The 15,384-nt window shown below is 37.8% G+C and overlaps 1 protein-coding gene across 1 annotated transcript in view; it reads right to left on the reverse strand.

The window, feature by feature from the left end:
- TTN (titin) overlaps positions 1 to 15,384 on the reverse strand; it is a 273,017-nt gene that overhangs the window by 169,061 nt on the left and 88,572 nt on the right. Inside the window, exons 82-104 of the mRNA XM_011944051.1 lie at positions 15,069 to 15,347; positions 14,696 to 14,974; positions 14,319 to 14,597; positions 13,896 to 14,183; positions 13,468 to 13,755; positions 11,858 to 12,139; positions 11,351 to 11,629; positions 10,657 to 10,938; positions 10,262 to 10,540; positions 9,466 to 9,753; positions 9,079 to 9,357; positions 8,687 to 8,965; positions 8,316 to 8,594; positions 7,430 to 7,717; positions 7,003 to 7,290; positions 5,937 to 6,227; positions 3,890 to 4,177; positions 3,229 to 3,321; positions 2,821 to 3,106; positions 1,551 to 1,731; positions 1,254 to 1,343; positions 887 to 1,154; positions 524 to 784 (exon numbers count right to left, since the gene is read on the reverse strand). Coding sequence (XP_011799441.1) covers positions 524 to 784; positions 887 to 1,154; positions 1,254 to 1,343; positions 1,551 to 1,731; positions 2,821 to 3,106; positions 3,229 to 3,321; positions 3,890 to 4,177; positions 5,937 to 6,227; positions 7,003 to 7,290; positions 7,430 to 7,717; positions 8,316 to 8,594; positions 8,687 to 8,965; positions 9,079 to 9,357; positions 9,466 to 9,753; positions 10,262 to 10,540; positions 10,657 to 10,938; positions 11,351 to 11,629; positions 11,858 to 12,139; positions 13,468 to 13,755; positions 13,896 to 14,183; positions 14,319 to 14,597; positions 14,696 to 14,974; positions 15,069 to 15,347 — 5,994 coding nt within the window. The remainder of the gene's footprint in view (positions 1 to 523; positions 785 to 886; positions 1,155 to 1,253; positions 1,344 to 1,550; positions 1,732 to 2,820; positions 3,107 to 3,228; positions 3,322 to 3,889; positions 4,178 to 5,936; positions 6,228 to 7,002; positions 7,291 to 7,429; positions 7,718 to 8,315; positions 8,595 to 8,686; positions 8,966 to 9,078; positions 9,358 to 9,465; positions 9,754 to 10,261; positions 10,541 to 10,656; positions 10,939 to 11,350; positions 11,630 to 11,857; positions 12,140 to 13,467; positions 13,756 to 13,895; positions 14,184 to 14,318; positions 14,598 to 14,695; positions 14,975 to 15,068; positions 15,348 to 15,384) is intronic.

Raw genomic sequence — 15,384 nt, forward strand, 5'->3', positions numbered from 1 at the left:
GATTTCACTTAATTTCAGAGATTCAGAAGGTTAAAACATGATCTGAAAATGAAATAAATATTTTTTGAAAAATAATTGCTAATTGCACATGACATGTTAATTTTATCTACATAATTTTGTACAGAGAAAGTCAGACTATGTCCTATAAACAAAATCAATTCCTAACCAAGATCCTCCAGATTTACAGCTATGAGATCTTGTCCTTTCCTAGATTTCTTTCTACAATCCTAGATATGAGAATCATGAAATTTAGACTTTAGACAGAAATTACTGTTAAAAATTATGTCTTAGACTAGATTAAAATCTACAAGAATGACGCAAAAGAATTGACACTCATTTGAATATTTCCCGTGTGCTTCTGTATGAACTTTGAGATGTGAGTGAATACCATGAGAACGTGTGTTGGGAAATAAGAACACGTGACCACTTTGGTGTGTATCTAAAGGCAGGGCTGCAGGGGTCCTGCACAACATTTGCCATTGACGTATGCTGTACCACAAGGACTCCACAGTGTTTCACGCACCTTCGATTCTGAGTTCTGCTGAAGTTTCAAGGTCTTCATATTTGCAGGTGTACTGACCCTGGTCTTCTGCTCGAACATCTGCAATGGTCAATTTGTGGACTTTGTGTTCCACTTCTGTTTTATGTCTACCTTGGGGTTTAAGGATTCTGCCATTTCTGAACCATTCAGATTTTACATTTGGTACAGAAAACCGGCATGTCATGGTGCAAGTCTGGCCTTCTTTCAGAGTCACATCCTGAAGATGCCGTTCCCACGCAGGCTCTGTTCATGCGACACAACACACATTTTGTTCAATAGCACACGCAGATGTGCTCAACAGTCATTTAAATCTCACAAGTATTTCATAAGCCTTTTCTAACTTACCAATTACAGTCAGTTTAGCGCTAGCGATGTGTGGGCCACAAACCAATCGATAATTGCCCTGGTCTTTAAGTTGACAGTTTTTGACTCTGAGTGTATGTCGGTCACCATCGATGCTTATTTCAAATTTATCACTGGGTTCCAGTTTTTGAGTTCCTTTGTACCATGAAAGCTTGATTTCTGGATAATTAATTTTAATGTCAATTTCAAAGACAGCATCATTATCTTTCAAAACTGTCTGATTTTCGATGTCCTTGATCAGAGTGACAGGCTAGGAGAATAAAGAATTAAAACACATTTGTTACTCCTTCCCTTATAATAATACTCAATCATAACGTGTTCATTTTATTATCAGCATAATTCTTTTTACCTCTGTCTGTGACAGCCTTTGCTGAATAAATGATACAAGTTCCTCAAATTCCTTTTCGTCCTTCTCTGACCTCTCTATTTCTTCAATTTCCTGAGAAGAACAAAAATGATAGGTATTACATATGAAACAAAATTTGATTTAGAGGATGCATGACTATATTCAACTTCCATTCTGGATGCTGGTTAGGTCATATTAAATGATGTCATATAACTATAGGATTCTGGTAATTCAAAGGGAATGTGTGAGATGTTTTAAATGTGACTTTTTTAGGATGATGCTATATATGAAGGAGCATACCAGTCTATGTGTCTCTTCTTCTTGGCTTTGCTTGAGCAGTTCAAATGCTTGAAGAAGACCTCGGAAGTCAGTGATTCCATACATGCGGGCATATTTTTCATATTCTTTAGGATCAACATTTTTGAGAAGTTCCATGATATCAATTTCCTCTTCTTCCCCAGCTTTCTTTAAGATTGGAGTCCTAAATAAAATTTAAAAAGTAAGGATAAATCACCTGTCTTCTATTTATTTTTAATTGTCTATCATCATTCAAAGATTATGTACTTCATTAAGGTTTTCTTGTTCTTTATTCAATAAATATTGATTTTACCATGTTAGCTGTGAAATAATTTTAAAATGTGGGTTTGGAGATGGAGTGGATTAAAATCAGATGGATTAGGACCATTGTTATAAAATATAGACATTGAATCAAAAATTTTAAGAAAGGAAAGAATAATAGAAGTATTTCTGTAAACTTCATAACCAAAGAGCCTAGTTAATGAATTATAATATCAGAAAAAAGAATAATAGCAATGGAAAACTTTAATAATAGAATAGAATACATCTCATGGAAAAGATCTGTGGGAATTGAGTGTGGATTTAATTCAATAATTATGTTGAAAAATAAACCATGTTGAAATGGATGATAATTACAGAAAATGTTTAAAACAGTTGTTTTAGAGAACCATTCATAACATAATAAATTATATATAGAAACAAAAATTTCATACCTAGGCACAGACAATACTAGGATTTCTTTAGGCCATTTCTTCTTGTTTAAAAATCTTAATAGACATTCACCTTATTCTTAAAACTTTCTCTTATATTCAGAAATTGATTCTAATGAAACAAGAACACCCAGATGTTTTTGCTTATCTGCTTCTGTTAAAATATCTATATGCCTATGTTTTTTAACAATCTGAATCATGACATGGATGGCCCATGCCTTTTGAGAGATTCCTTTTGTGAATGGGACATTACAGTCATCCCTCTGAATGCACAGGAGATTGGCTTCAAGAGGCCTGTGGCCAGATGCTGAAGTCCCTGATGTAAAATGGCATAGTATTTGCATGAAACCTATGCATATCCTCCTGTATACCTCATCTCTAGGTTACTTCTAATATCTAATACAATGTAAGTGCTGTGTAAATGGTTGTTATGCTGTATTGTTTATTTGTATTTTTAAAATTTTTGTTCTTTAATACTTTCCACTGGGGCTGGTTGACTGTGGATGCAGAACCCGCTTACACCAAGGGTTGACTGTACAATTTGTGGTTTTTATTGAACTCACTTTTTCAGCATTGCTCTAAGATCGCCTTCAATTTTCTCTTGTTTCTTCCTTTCATCCACCTGTAAGTTAACATTACTTTCAATTTCACCATGTTTGTTAAATGCCACGCATCGGTATAACCCAGAATCGGTTTTTGTGGTGTCTCTAATCTCCAGTTTTGCTTCATCGCCTTTTTGGTAGATGAAAACACGGCCTCCTTGGTTTAGCTGTCTCCACTTCCCTTTCGTCCATTTAACATTTGGGATTGGGTCACCTCCAACTTTTGCAATGAAGGTTGCAGTGGTTTCTAAGGAATAATGAAGACAAGTGAATAAAAATTTAATTTTCTAAAATCAGTTCTTCCAAAATTAAATCATAAGTAAAAGGTACCAGATAGATGAAGATGTACTTCTCATGAAGTACACTTACTTTCTACGACTCTGATACTCTGAGGTTCTGATACAAAAAAGAGTCTTCCATCTACTGCAGCTTTCTTGGCTGCTGGGGCCACAGCTGGTTTGTCTGAAAAAACGTTTACATGTTTTGTTACTACAATCACCTCAAAATTGTAATTAATATCCCCCTTTTAAAAATAAGCCTTAGGAGGTTGGCAGTGTGATAAGTAAGTACTGCCGAATTCTCTTCCTATGTAACGGTGGGTTACAGAAGGTAAAGCAGCTTCTCAGACATTTATGCTAATGATAGCTATCAAAGGTTGAACTGTAATCATGTTAGTAGTGTCAATATTTTTAGACCTGGTTTTATTTTTTCCAGGTGTATCACACCAGTCTACTTTCTATCACATTATTATAGCATCATTTTTGGAACTGCATTAATTAAATCTTACTGGATATGGTGAAAAGAGGTTCAAGAAGAGTGGTAAACTTGTAATAATTTCAGACACTTTGTATTGACATTATTTCTGTTAAATTATCTAATATTTCAATTATAATAAGGAGCCTACAAATTGCAGATGAGCAACAACTGATATTTCTAAAAATCTGATTCCATTTCTAGTGAAATTGTAATAAGCAAATAAACATGAGTGGTGGCTGGCTTGAACTGCATAATACTTTTGAGGTGTCTGTACCTTTAATGGTCACTTTTGATTTGGTAGTGTCACTTCCAGCCACATTTGAAGCTTTACACACATAATCTCCCGAATCTGCTTTAGCCACATCTCTGAGTTCCAGTACAGCTGTCCCACTAGCAAAGCTGAAGCTGCATCTGTCTGAAGGCTTTATTTCCCTGCCAGCCTTCAACCACTGGATCCTAATTGGCTCAGATCCCTGGACATGGCAGCTGAGCTGCACATATTCTCCTTCACTCACTGTTACTGGAGTAAGGTGCTGATCAAATACAGGTGGCTTCTTAGGTTCTGGAATTGAAAAGGTATTTTCATGAGGAAACATAAAGGCAAAAAAAGTATTAAATTCCACAAGAGAAACAAATAAAGAGAAAACCAGTTTTGCCTCTAACAGGTAACACTCGTTGCTGTAGTAGAACAGAATTATGTGTCTGGTTTATTCCTCTCTAAAGACGGTAGTTTAAATTTGTTGGATTTTTAAAAATGATAAAGGTTTAAAAACAAGCAAAGAACACATGACATGCTGCCCACAAATTGCCCCAGCATCTGTGTCCTGACTAAGCACTGCAGACATTGGCAGTTACTATAAACTTCTTTGCCATGTAGCACACTATTAATTCTCTCAAACCTGTGTACAGCTGCGTTTTTGCTGAACCCTGAAAATGAAGGGCTTATTTGGGAATTCTGCTTATCTCCAGCAGCAGTGATTGCTACCCTCTAGGGAAGAAAGCTAGCATCTGAGTAATACATGAGCCCACATATTTATATGTGATTTTCTCTGATGTTCATCTTTAGCTATTAAATGGAGCCACAGTAGCATTTAAAATCCAATCTTAGCCCAAAGGAATTAGGAGTTGAAGCTCAGTGTTTAACTGAAGACCAATGATGAAGACGTCGATGAGTAACATGATAGGAAGGCCATGTACAACTCAGTAGTATATAATGATTTTGTTCAATGGTTCTGAGACCTGTACCTAGAAAGAATAAGGCCACTTTTTTTTGTTATTGCAAAGATTAAAACTTCTGATGTCTACCCTTTAAAAAATTTTACAAATAGCTTCAGAATTCTATAGAAAGCATTTATCTGCCCATGGTAAAACCATCATGAATGTAAATTATGAATATAAGCCACTGCTAAGTATATGTTTTTCATTTTATTAAATGTGTTTTAAAACTAAATGCATCTAAATTCCATTAAATGAGTGATGAAATTGGAATTTTAAGACAACTCAGTGGTATTTACTTATGAGTAATATCAGCCTATTAATAATAACTTACTATCTGTGCACTGTGAGATAATCAACCAGATCATAAGAGTTGGTAATTAATTCCAAGCTGCTCTAAGAGGTTAGTTTTTAATGTGATTTTGATGAAGCTATGTTGTAATTACTGGAAGCCGTTACAGTGAAGAGAAACAGATAAAGATATCCTTAAACAACATAGTCTATTTCATTGTCTCAAGCTATGACTGTGTATTTAAATACATCTTCCATAATGATATGCAATGTTTTCTACCCATTATTTTTCTTTTTGGGCAAATGTTACCCTTTTGTCTGGGATTAATATTTGTTTGCAGGTCCAAAGCTTTGGGCAATATACATTAAACAACAATCCTTTAGAAATACACTTAGAAAGGAGAAGGTTTCAGACTGTGATATAATGTATAACTCAATAATAGTCAAGTTAGTGTGATACTTGGTGATGAACATTAGAAAAACTTCAAAACAAATGTACTTCATAAAAATATATGTGTCACGTATGCACACATTTCAGAGTATGCTGAAACTTCTAACTACCTAAGGGAATTTGGGGATATGATTTAGAAACCTAAGATATTAGTCCGTTAAATGACACCTCCTTCGGAAAGACACATAATTAAATTACAATAATTTATATTTTTAGTAAACATGTGGAGTGATAAATACACAGTTAAATAATGTGTATTTTTATTTGTTATAACTTACATGGTCAAGATATCATAAGAAATGCACATGGCTATATAACAGGCAGTGAAGAAAAACAGCAGGTTGGGGCTGTGAGGATAACTCACCTTTGATGACAATTGAAGATGTGCACAGAGCAGAGCCTGCATCATTGGACACTTTGCATGTGTACAAACCCGCGTCGTTCATGCCTGCTTTCCTGACTTGCAGCACTAACGTGTTGTTCTTGAATGTTATTTCACAGTTAGAAGTTGGTTGTATCTCTATATTATTTTTGTACCAGGCAACAGTTATAGGTTGGGAACCAGCCACACGTCCCTCAAGTTTAAAAGAATTCCCTTCTGTTTCTTCTACTGTCTCTGAGGGTTTTTTAGTGAAACTTGGTGGGATGAGCCGCTCTGTAAGAAATTGCAAGGATATATGAAGTAGAACCCAGAAGCAGATTACTAATATGAAGCTTTTCAAGGAAAAATCTCATATTTTTAGTTAAAAATCAAGGCTAACCAACTAAATACACTATATCAGTGTATATTCCTAAACATTTCAGTCTCCTTCTACCAGCTTATTCTAAACTGTTCTTTGACTTACAAGGTGGGTGATAAGAAATAACTCACGGTCATTTACAGAATCACAAATCTGTAAAAAGAAGGGGTAGTCTCAGTATTACATGGAATATATAAAGTTTTAGAAATATAGATTATAAGCTGGGTGTGGTAGCTCATGCCTGTAATCCCGGCACTTTGGGAGGCCAAGGCGGGTGGATCACTTGACGTCAGGAGCTCCAGACCAACCTGGCCAACATGGTGAAACCCCGTTTCTACCAAAAATTACAAAAATTAGTTGGACATGGTGGTGGGTGCCCGTAATGCCACCTACTCAGGAGGCTGAGGCATGAGAATCACTTGAACCCAGGAGGCGGAGGTTGCAGTGAGCTGAGATCGTGCCACTGTACTCCAGCCTGGGTGACAGAGTGAGACCCTGTCTCGAGAAAAGAAAGAAATACAGATTTAAAAAATGACTTCTTCTCTAGATAAACTTATTTCGTCTTAAACATTTTCTTTTCATTTGTTTAAAAATGTCCTAAACTGCATTCATCATCATAAAAACTACACCTTCAGGATATACTACAAAATGATTACACTTTTGTGGGATCACTTATAAAATAAACGATACCTTTTATATTCAGCTGAGCTGTGCAAGAGTCTTTTCCCACTTCATTCACAGCATAGCAGGTATATCGTCCAGAATCTCCTTTGTCTACTTTGAGGACTGTCAGGCGGGCGCTGTTTTCCAGATAACTAATCTGGTAGTTTCCGCCACTTCGTATCTCTCTGTTGTCTTTGGCCCAGTTGACCTTTATCGGTTGTGTGCCCATGACGTGGCACTCAAAGTCAGCACTTTCTCCCACCACAGCATCCACAGGGGCAAGAGGGATGTCAAAGAAGGGTGGGTTCTTCCCCTCTAATAGTAGAGCAGAAAGACAAGGTTTCAGGCTCAATATCTGGACCATGTCAGTTTACTGAAACAGAAATTTCTCCCTAATTTCACATTTGATTACAATACTTTAATTATAGAAATAAAAGTTTAAGAATCCACAAACCTGTAAGAATGAGCCGGGCACTAGAAGAAGCAGAGCCTATAGGGTTTGTAGCTGCGCAAGAATACTGGCCTGCAAGGCTCCGGTCAGTTTTAAAAATATTGAGTGTGGCTGTATTGTCTAAAAATGATGTTTGTACATTTGGGCTGTCTTTCAATGGCTTGCCATCTTTATACCAAGACACAGAGATAGGTTCTGATCCACTTATGGCACAATCAAAAACAACTGGCAGTCCAACTGTTTCTTGAACATCTCTCAATTGTCGAGAAAATGATGGTGGAAGTTTTTGCTCTGTAGGAACAGAATAAAAGTAACAAACACTTTAATTTACTAAATTCTCTTCTCACAATTATATATATATACAAAATGCACGTATATATGTGATTTCTTTTAAAAATCAGGAATTATTAACGTCTCTTGAATGAACTTGGAGATAAAGAAAAGCACATAGATTTCTGGAGCAAAAGAATCACTCTGAGACCAACCCTTACGCACAGTAGGTGCAAAACAATCTGAAAACCAGTAAAGCAATTGGTTGGCTGAAGGCATGTCTCTGGGCAAGCAGCAGATTCCTGTAATTTTAAAGACTGCCTTCTAGCAATTTGCATGAGATACTTATGGGGTGGAATTAAAAATATATGATCACTTTTAAAAAAAGATTTAATTATAGAAGCAAATGATTGCATAATCCTTCCAATGAAAGATTTAGTCATATTATCTCTCTCTGTAAAATCCACAGAAAAAGATAAGCCACTGACTGTAAGTAGGATTACTTAAGCAGAATATTAAGACTTTGGAAAGATTTTCCTAAAAACAAGGCCTCCCTAGACATTTTAAATCTTGTTCAAAAGAAACACAAATTCGTTCACTTTAAAAATATTGCCATCACCTTGAACGGTAAGGAAAGTTGATGCAGAAACTTCTCCCACGCTGTTTTCAGCTTTGCAGATATATTCTCCACTATCATTAATATCAACCTGGTTGAAAACCAGTGTAGCAACATTATTCCTAAAATGCATTTTGTAGGTCGTAGTGGGTCTCAATTTTGTATCTCCTTTATACCAGGATACCCCAATTTCAGGGGTTCCAGCAAGCTGGCATTGTAGAGAGGCAGAATCTCCAACAGACACCTTAACTGGCTCCAGCTGCTTGACAAAATACGGTGGTTCTGCAGCCAAGAGAGATAATCAATCAGTCATGAAGGAGACGGGCCAGATCATCGACTGCCTACAAAGGTAAGAATGTGCAATCATGACAAACCTAGTATGAGTATTTGTGCTGAACAGGAATCTTTTCCAGAAGCATTTTCAATGTAGCAGTTGTATTGTCCTGCGTCCTCTACTGTGCTACTTGGAATTTCCAGGATTGCTGATTTTTCAGTTGTAGTTATATTACACCTCTGAGAAGGAGTTACATTTATGCCATTTTTCTTCCAGACAACCAAAATGGGAGGAGTTCCAGTGAATGTGCCCTCTAGGATCAGGGCTTTTCCTTTCTCTATGCTGTAATCATTCAGCCTCTTCACAAATTTGGCTGGGGCTACAGTGACCAAATTGAAAATATATCAATTGAAAATATCAAACACACATACATAGAGACATAGACACATCTAATTACTAACCATATAAATCTAGAAGAGCAGTCTGACAAACCTTTTATGTAGAGATGTGTTGTACAAGAAGCCTTGCCAGCTTCATTGCTAACTATGCAAGTATATTCTCCACTTTGTGATGTATCTACATCGAACAATTCCAGTTCAGCAACTGAATCCTCCAAGGACACGTTGCATCTGTCCCCTGGTACTACTTCACTGCTACCCTTGAACCAGCTAACATTGAAAGGAGGTGTTCCTTTTACGATACTGGTGAAAGTTACATTGGTCCCAGTTAAAACATCCATGGGATCAGGTTTCTGAACAAAAGATGGTGGTTCTAAACACAAAAGCACATATCAGAAAAGGTTTAGATTTGTGAATTGTTGTGACAAACATGCTTAATAAACTGTGAAATGCAATTCATTTTACTGTTTTGTAAACTGACCTCTCACAGTCAAAGGAGCACTACATTCATCAGAACCAGCCATATTAGTAGCTATACATGTGTAGTCACCACTGTCTGATTCTTCCAGCATGTTCACAGTTAAAGCACAAGTATTATCTGTCAGGGTGGTCTGGTATTTCCTTCCACTGCTGATCTCATTTCCTTCATGGAACCAGGAGACAGAGATTGGAGGTGACCCATAGACTTTACACTCCATTACAACTGAGGAACCGGATAGACCATTTGTCTCTTTCAATTTTCTTGTGAATGAAGGAGGAACGGTTCGGTCTGAATGTGATACAAAAAAAAGCAAAAACAAAGGACAACAATTATAAAATGACTTGAAGAGAGAACTGTCTTCTTGATGGAATATCCCTAGATCCATTTGACTCTTTTGTGAGGGTATTAAAAAATCCTCTATGGGTTCACACTATCAAAAGCTTGGAGAATCAGTGGGCAGAATGTGATGGTTGACTTGCTAGGGATTTTATTCTTTCTTTGCCGTGAAGCATTATGTGGTGAATTATTTCAGCATAAAGGAAGACTGCTTTAACATCATCCAGGGACTATTTCTCATTCCTATCATCATTTTGGAAATTCCTCAAAAAGAAAGGGATATAACTTTTGAATGTGGTTTTCTTCTAATTCTACAGATGGTATTGCCTCTGAATTTGCTGATTCAGAAGATGTAAGACTCATGTTATCCTATAGAAGATGGAACAACCCATATACATTTATGAAAATCAGGAAATACATTATTATAATGATGAAGGAAAAGCCCAAGAAATCAACCAACCTGAAACCTGCACTGAAGCTGTGCAGCTGTCTTTACCAACAGGGTTCTGCACCTCAAAACTGTATACCCCACTGTCACTCGGTGCCACTTTGATGATCTTAAGGCCAGATACTTTGTTGAAGAAGCTTATTTTGTATTTGTTGTCACTTGTTAGTTCTTTTCCATCCTTAAACCACTTAGTACTGAGTTCAGGGGTGCCAGCTACTGTGCACTCCAAGGTACAGGTGTCTCCCGTGGTAACTTTTATGGATTCTGGCTTTTCTACAATTGTTGCAGGCTCTGGAATGAAATGTAATAGATACCCACATTTTAAATTCAAATTGAAAAACTAAAGAAAACACAGATCCTGGTGAGTGTGTGCCTTGTATCTGTGATAACATCATCTTCGTACTAACCGAGAATGGATAGCATGGCGAAGCACTCTTGCATCCCAGCATCATTTTTGATCTGACAAGCGTATTTTCCAGCACTGGCTGGTTCCACTCTTGAAAACTGTAAGGTTGCAATGTTTTCTGAATAAGAAATCCATGTGTTGTCACTTTCTCTAACGACTTCCCCCTTATCTTTGAACCACACCACTGAAATGGGCTCAGCGCCTTCAATGATAGTCTGCAGCTGAACTTCTTTACCAACAACAGTAGTAATGTCACTGAGCTTCTTCACAAAGCTTGGTGGTGCTGATGAAAAAAGAGGAAAGCCTGGGTTTTAAAATGTGTGGGACTGACAGCATTTTGCTCAAATCATGAATGCTAGGAATCAAACTAGTGATAATGTATCATTTCCATTTAAGAGGTATTTTTGGTCGATGCGAGCAGGGACACATTAAAGTTTATATTCAGTAGGAAAGGTGAATATCTCATCCACTCCAGCTTTCTTAATCCAATGAAAACCTAATGACAACATTATCTAAAAGGATATTTAGTAGGATTTAGAAATGGGATGCAGACTAAACAGAAAAGGACTCGGAAAGGAAACAAAGGTAAAATGGAACAGGCTGCTAGTGATAAGACTGAGCTAGGGTGAAGGGGGCAACAGACTATTACAATCAGAAGGGAAGTAGTGAGCAGAAGAGAATGCAGTCCATCTAACCTTTGAGAGTGATGGAACCAACGCAAGTGTCACTCCCCACATCGTTTGTGGCTTTACACTGGTATTCCCCAATGTCTGCAGCATCAACATTCAGGATGTGAATACTGGTAAGGAAATTCTCAGACATTATCTTGTACTTCTTGCCGCTCCTAAGTTCTCTCTTGTCTTTATGCCAAGAAACATGAAATGGGGGCGTGCCCTGAAGCTCACATTCAAGGTGAACATCAGTTCCTTTCAGTGTCTCGACAAGATGAGGCTTTTTGCGGAAAATGGGTGGTTCTAAAATTGGAAAAAAGGAAGATACAGATGTATTATGTAAGTATATAGTTAAAAGAAAGAATGAGTCTTCCACCCCATCGGAGATAGAGAGAGTGAAAAAAACACTTTCAATTCTTTACTGTGTCCTTTCCCAATTTTAAAACATCATTGGAGAGTCAAACAGGGAGTTAAGAGGACAATTAAAGAGGAGGCTAATGTGAAAAATACACAGGTGGGGAGAGCTCTGACCTTTAACTTTTAAGGACGTGCTGCTGCTGGCACTGCCTGCTGCATTGTGGGCCTCACAGGTGTAGTCTCCACTGTCTTCAACACTGAGATTGTGCATTTCCAGCACAGCCACCGAGTCAACAAATGACATTCTGAATTTACTGCTCTCTTGAATTTCAGTCTCGTCCTTGTACCATAAAACTTTGATTTCTGGAGACCCGCCGATTTTGCATTCATACCTTGTGAATTCATCCTGTTTCACAATTCTTGAAGGTTCTAGCTTCTTAATGAACCTGGGTGGTTCTATGGAAACAAAAGGAAACACAAAGGGTAAGGGATGGAAAAGATGCATATAATTCAAGATGAGGTGGAAAAAAAAATCTTTGCTAGAGAGGTCTTTAGCTCTGGAAATCAAATTTATGCAGTTCAAGGAAGAAGAGTTAAATGAAACCTAAATAGAAAATTTCTAAAATAAAATACACTTGTTTTTGTAAACATCCACATCAAGTATTATTACTAAAGGAAGGAGAAAAAGACGTTACTCTCTAATGTGCCATCCTCTCCCCAGCAAAAGAATCCCTTCTCTAGTGCCAAGATCAGAGATAATAATTGCATGTATCTGTCAGTGGAAGCCCTCTGAGGTCCACGGGGAATGAGAGTCTGGTTACTGTCCTGTATGTGAACCAGTGGAGAACTATTTCCTAAGGCTGCAGTGCTATCAGTTACATAGCATGAAGAGCCAGAACGGCAAAATGGATCAGATATCCTAATATTTTTAAAATGCCATTTTCCTCTTATAGGTGTTAAATGGATATTTCTTCAACCTTCATAATTTTCCTCTGAAGTGTGTGAGAGTAATGCTTTCCTCATTAATTGAAGCAAAAAATTCAGGCATAGGGAAGTGAAAATGATTAGCTATATGTCATAGAGCAAATGGGCTGCTAAATCTATTTATATTTTAATTTCAAGATATTTATAAACCACCACACCATAAAAACCCTTAAAAATACTCTAATGGACTTGACTAGCAGTCCATTGAGTAAACTATTTAATTTCTAACACTAGCAGCTATAAACATGTGGCAGAAACACATGACTGCCTTCCATAACACCAGATACTGATCTACCTACTCCTCAGCCGCTGACCTCCACTATTATTTAAGTGGGGCTAGTAGAGGAAAGTAAGTTGAACTTATCATTCTCATGTGAATTCTCCTTGAAGGGCTTGATAGTTTGGACTTTTGCTATGCCTTAGAGGGACAAGATCCATTCATTTACTAAGTACTGTGGAAAACAAGTCATTTGCAACAACTTCGCTTTTTTCTCCTATGATAACGCCTTTCAAACTAGGATTTTCTCGTAATTTTGTAGAGTTTTGGTTATCTCTCTGTAGTCTCTATTTTTAATCTCTTAAAATCGACTTTTGGTCCATGTTTTCCTAGTTTTAAAAAATTTTTTTAAAGTAATAAAAAAATACTTGTCTCCATTTGGAAGGTCCTTGATCCACTTGATCCATTTTAATCACTAAGCCCTGGTCCTAAACATAGCTCTCTCTCAAGCACACCCACCCTCCTATATTTTAAGATACTGAAAATGTAAAAGAGATCTTGCTCCTTCAACTCTAACAAGTACCTTGTACACCCAGCTGAGCAGAACAAGAGTCTTTTCCAGCGACGTTGCTTGCATAGCAGGTGTACTGCCCGGCATCGCCTTTGCCTACTTTGAGAACTGTCAGAGTGGCAGTATTTTCTACCAAAGTCATCTTGTAGTTGCCTCCAGGGCGTATCTCTCGGTTATCTTTGGCCCAAGTGATTTTGATTGGTGCAGTCCCAGTTACATGACATTTAAAAGTACCACTTTCTCCAAGAGCAAGATCTACTGATACAGGCTTTAGATCAAAGAAAGGAGGCACTTCATGCTCTGAAAAGAATGAAGACCAACATGGTGATTTTGATTTCCATGCTCTCATATGCACAGCAGAAACTAAATGGCACCAGCCTTTTGGTGGCCTGGAGCAGTGAAGCTGCTTTACAATGAAGAGGGTAGTGTGAGTTACTCACCTGAGAGAATGAGCTTGGCACTGGATGAAGCGGTCCCAAGAGGATTAGAAGCAGAGCAATTATACTGCCCTACGTGGCTCTGGTCAGTTTGTAAAATCTGAAGAGTTGCTACATTATGAACAAAAGATGTCTGCAAATTAGCATCATCTTTCAAAAGAACCCCATCCTTGTACCAAGACACTTGAAGAGGTTCTGAGCCATTGATGCGGCATTCAAATGCAACTGGGAAGCCTAGAGTCTCATGAACGTCTTTCAGTTTTCTTGCAAAGGAAGGTGGAAGTTTGCGCTCTGTAAAGAAGTTACAGATAATCCTTATTTACAAGTGAGAAAGCATCCACAACATATTTCAATCCATGAAAATTTTGATGTTTTTAAGAAAATGAATCTGTCCACACACACTAGGTTAAACAACACCATCATCACCTTTGATAACAAGCACAGCTGAAGAAGCGACTGCCCCCACACTGTTCTCTGCCTTGCACGAATATTCTCCCACATCACTGTGATCCACTTTGTTGATTACTAAGGAAGCAATGTTATTTTTGAATTGCATTTTATATGCAGGAGCTGATCGTAGCTTTGTGTGTTCTTTATACCAAGAAATTCTAATTTCTGGAGTTCCATCCACTTTACACTGTAAAGTTGCAGGTTCTCCAATGGCTGCTTCCACATGTTCCAGAGGTTCGATGAAGTATGGTGGTTCTATGGTACAAAGGATGGTAATCAATCAGTCAGTCATGCCATGTAAAAGAGGATGTTTGAAGTGAAAGAGCAATAAAAAGAGGTAGCTGTCAACACACCTAAGACAGACACCAGAGCTTCACAGATATCTTGACCGGCCTCATTTTCTATCAGGCAGCTGTACTGTGCATAATCCTCTATTGTGCTCTCAAGAATTTCCAGTATGGTAGATTTTTCTGTCATAGTAATACTGCATCTCTCAGATTGTGAAAGAAGATACTCGTCCTTTATCCAGCTCACTGAGATTGGAGGTGTGCCAGTGTATGTGGCCTCGAGAACTATGGGGCTTCCTGTCTCAACACTGAAATCAGCCAGTCTTTTCACAAAGGTGGCTGGTTCTATAAGGAGAAAACATGAGGGTAAAATTCATGTCTTCTAATGAAGACTTAAGAGAAATTTTAAAAGATGCACATATTGGGGGAAAGAGCAAACCTTTCACAAAAAGATGTGTGGTACAGGAAGCACTGCCAGCATCATTAGTAACGAGGCAAGAATAGTCTCCACTTTGCAATGGCTGCACCTCAAACAACTCCAGTTCTGTGACAAAATCTTCCAGGGAGATGTTGCATGACTCCCCAGGCACCAGTTCCCTGCTGCCTTTAAACCACTTGACCTTGAAAGGAGGGGTGCCTCTGATGACACTGGTGAACGTGAGGCTCATTCCAGGCAAAACTTCCACAGAATCGGGGGTTTGTTCAAAAGATGGTGGTTCTAGATATTACAAGGTGGAAGGGGAGATTAAGAGAAG

This window comes from Colobus angolensis, unplaced genomic scaffold (genome assembly GCF_000951035.1).
Source record: "Colobus angolensis palliatus isolate OR3802 unplaced genomic scaffold, Cang.pa_1.0 Scaffold224, whole genome shotgun sequence".
In the NCBI taxonomy this organism is placed as follows: Eukaryota; Metazoa; Chordata; class Mammalia; order Primates; family Cercopithecidae; genus Colobus; species Colobus angolensis.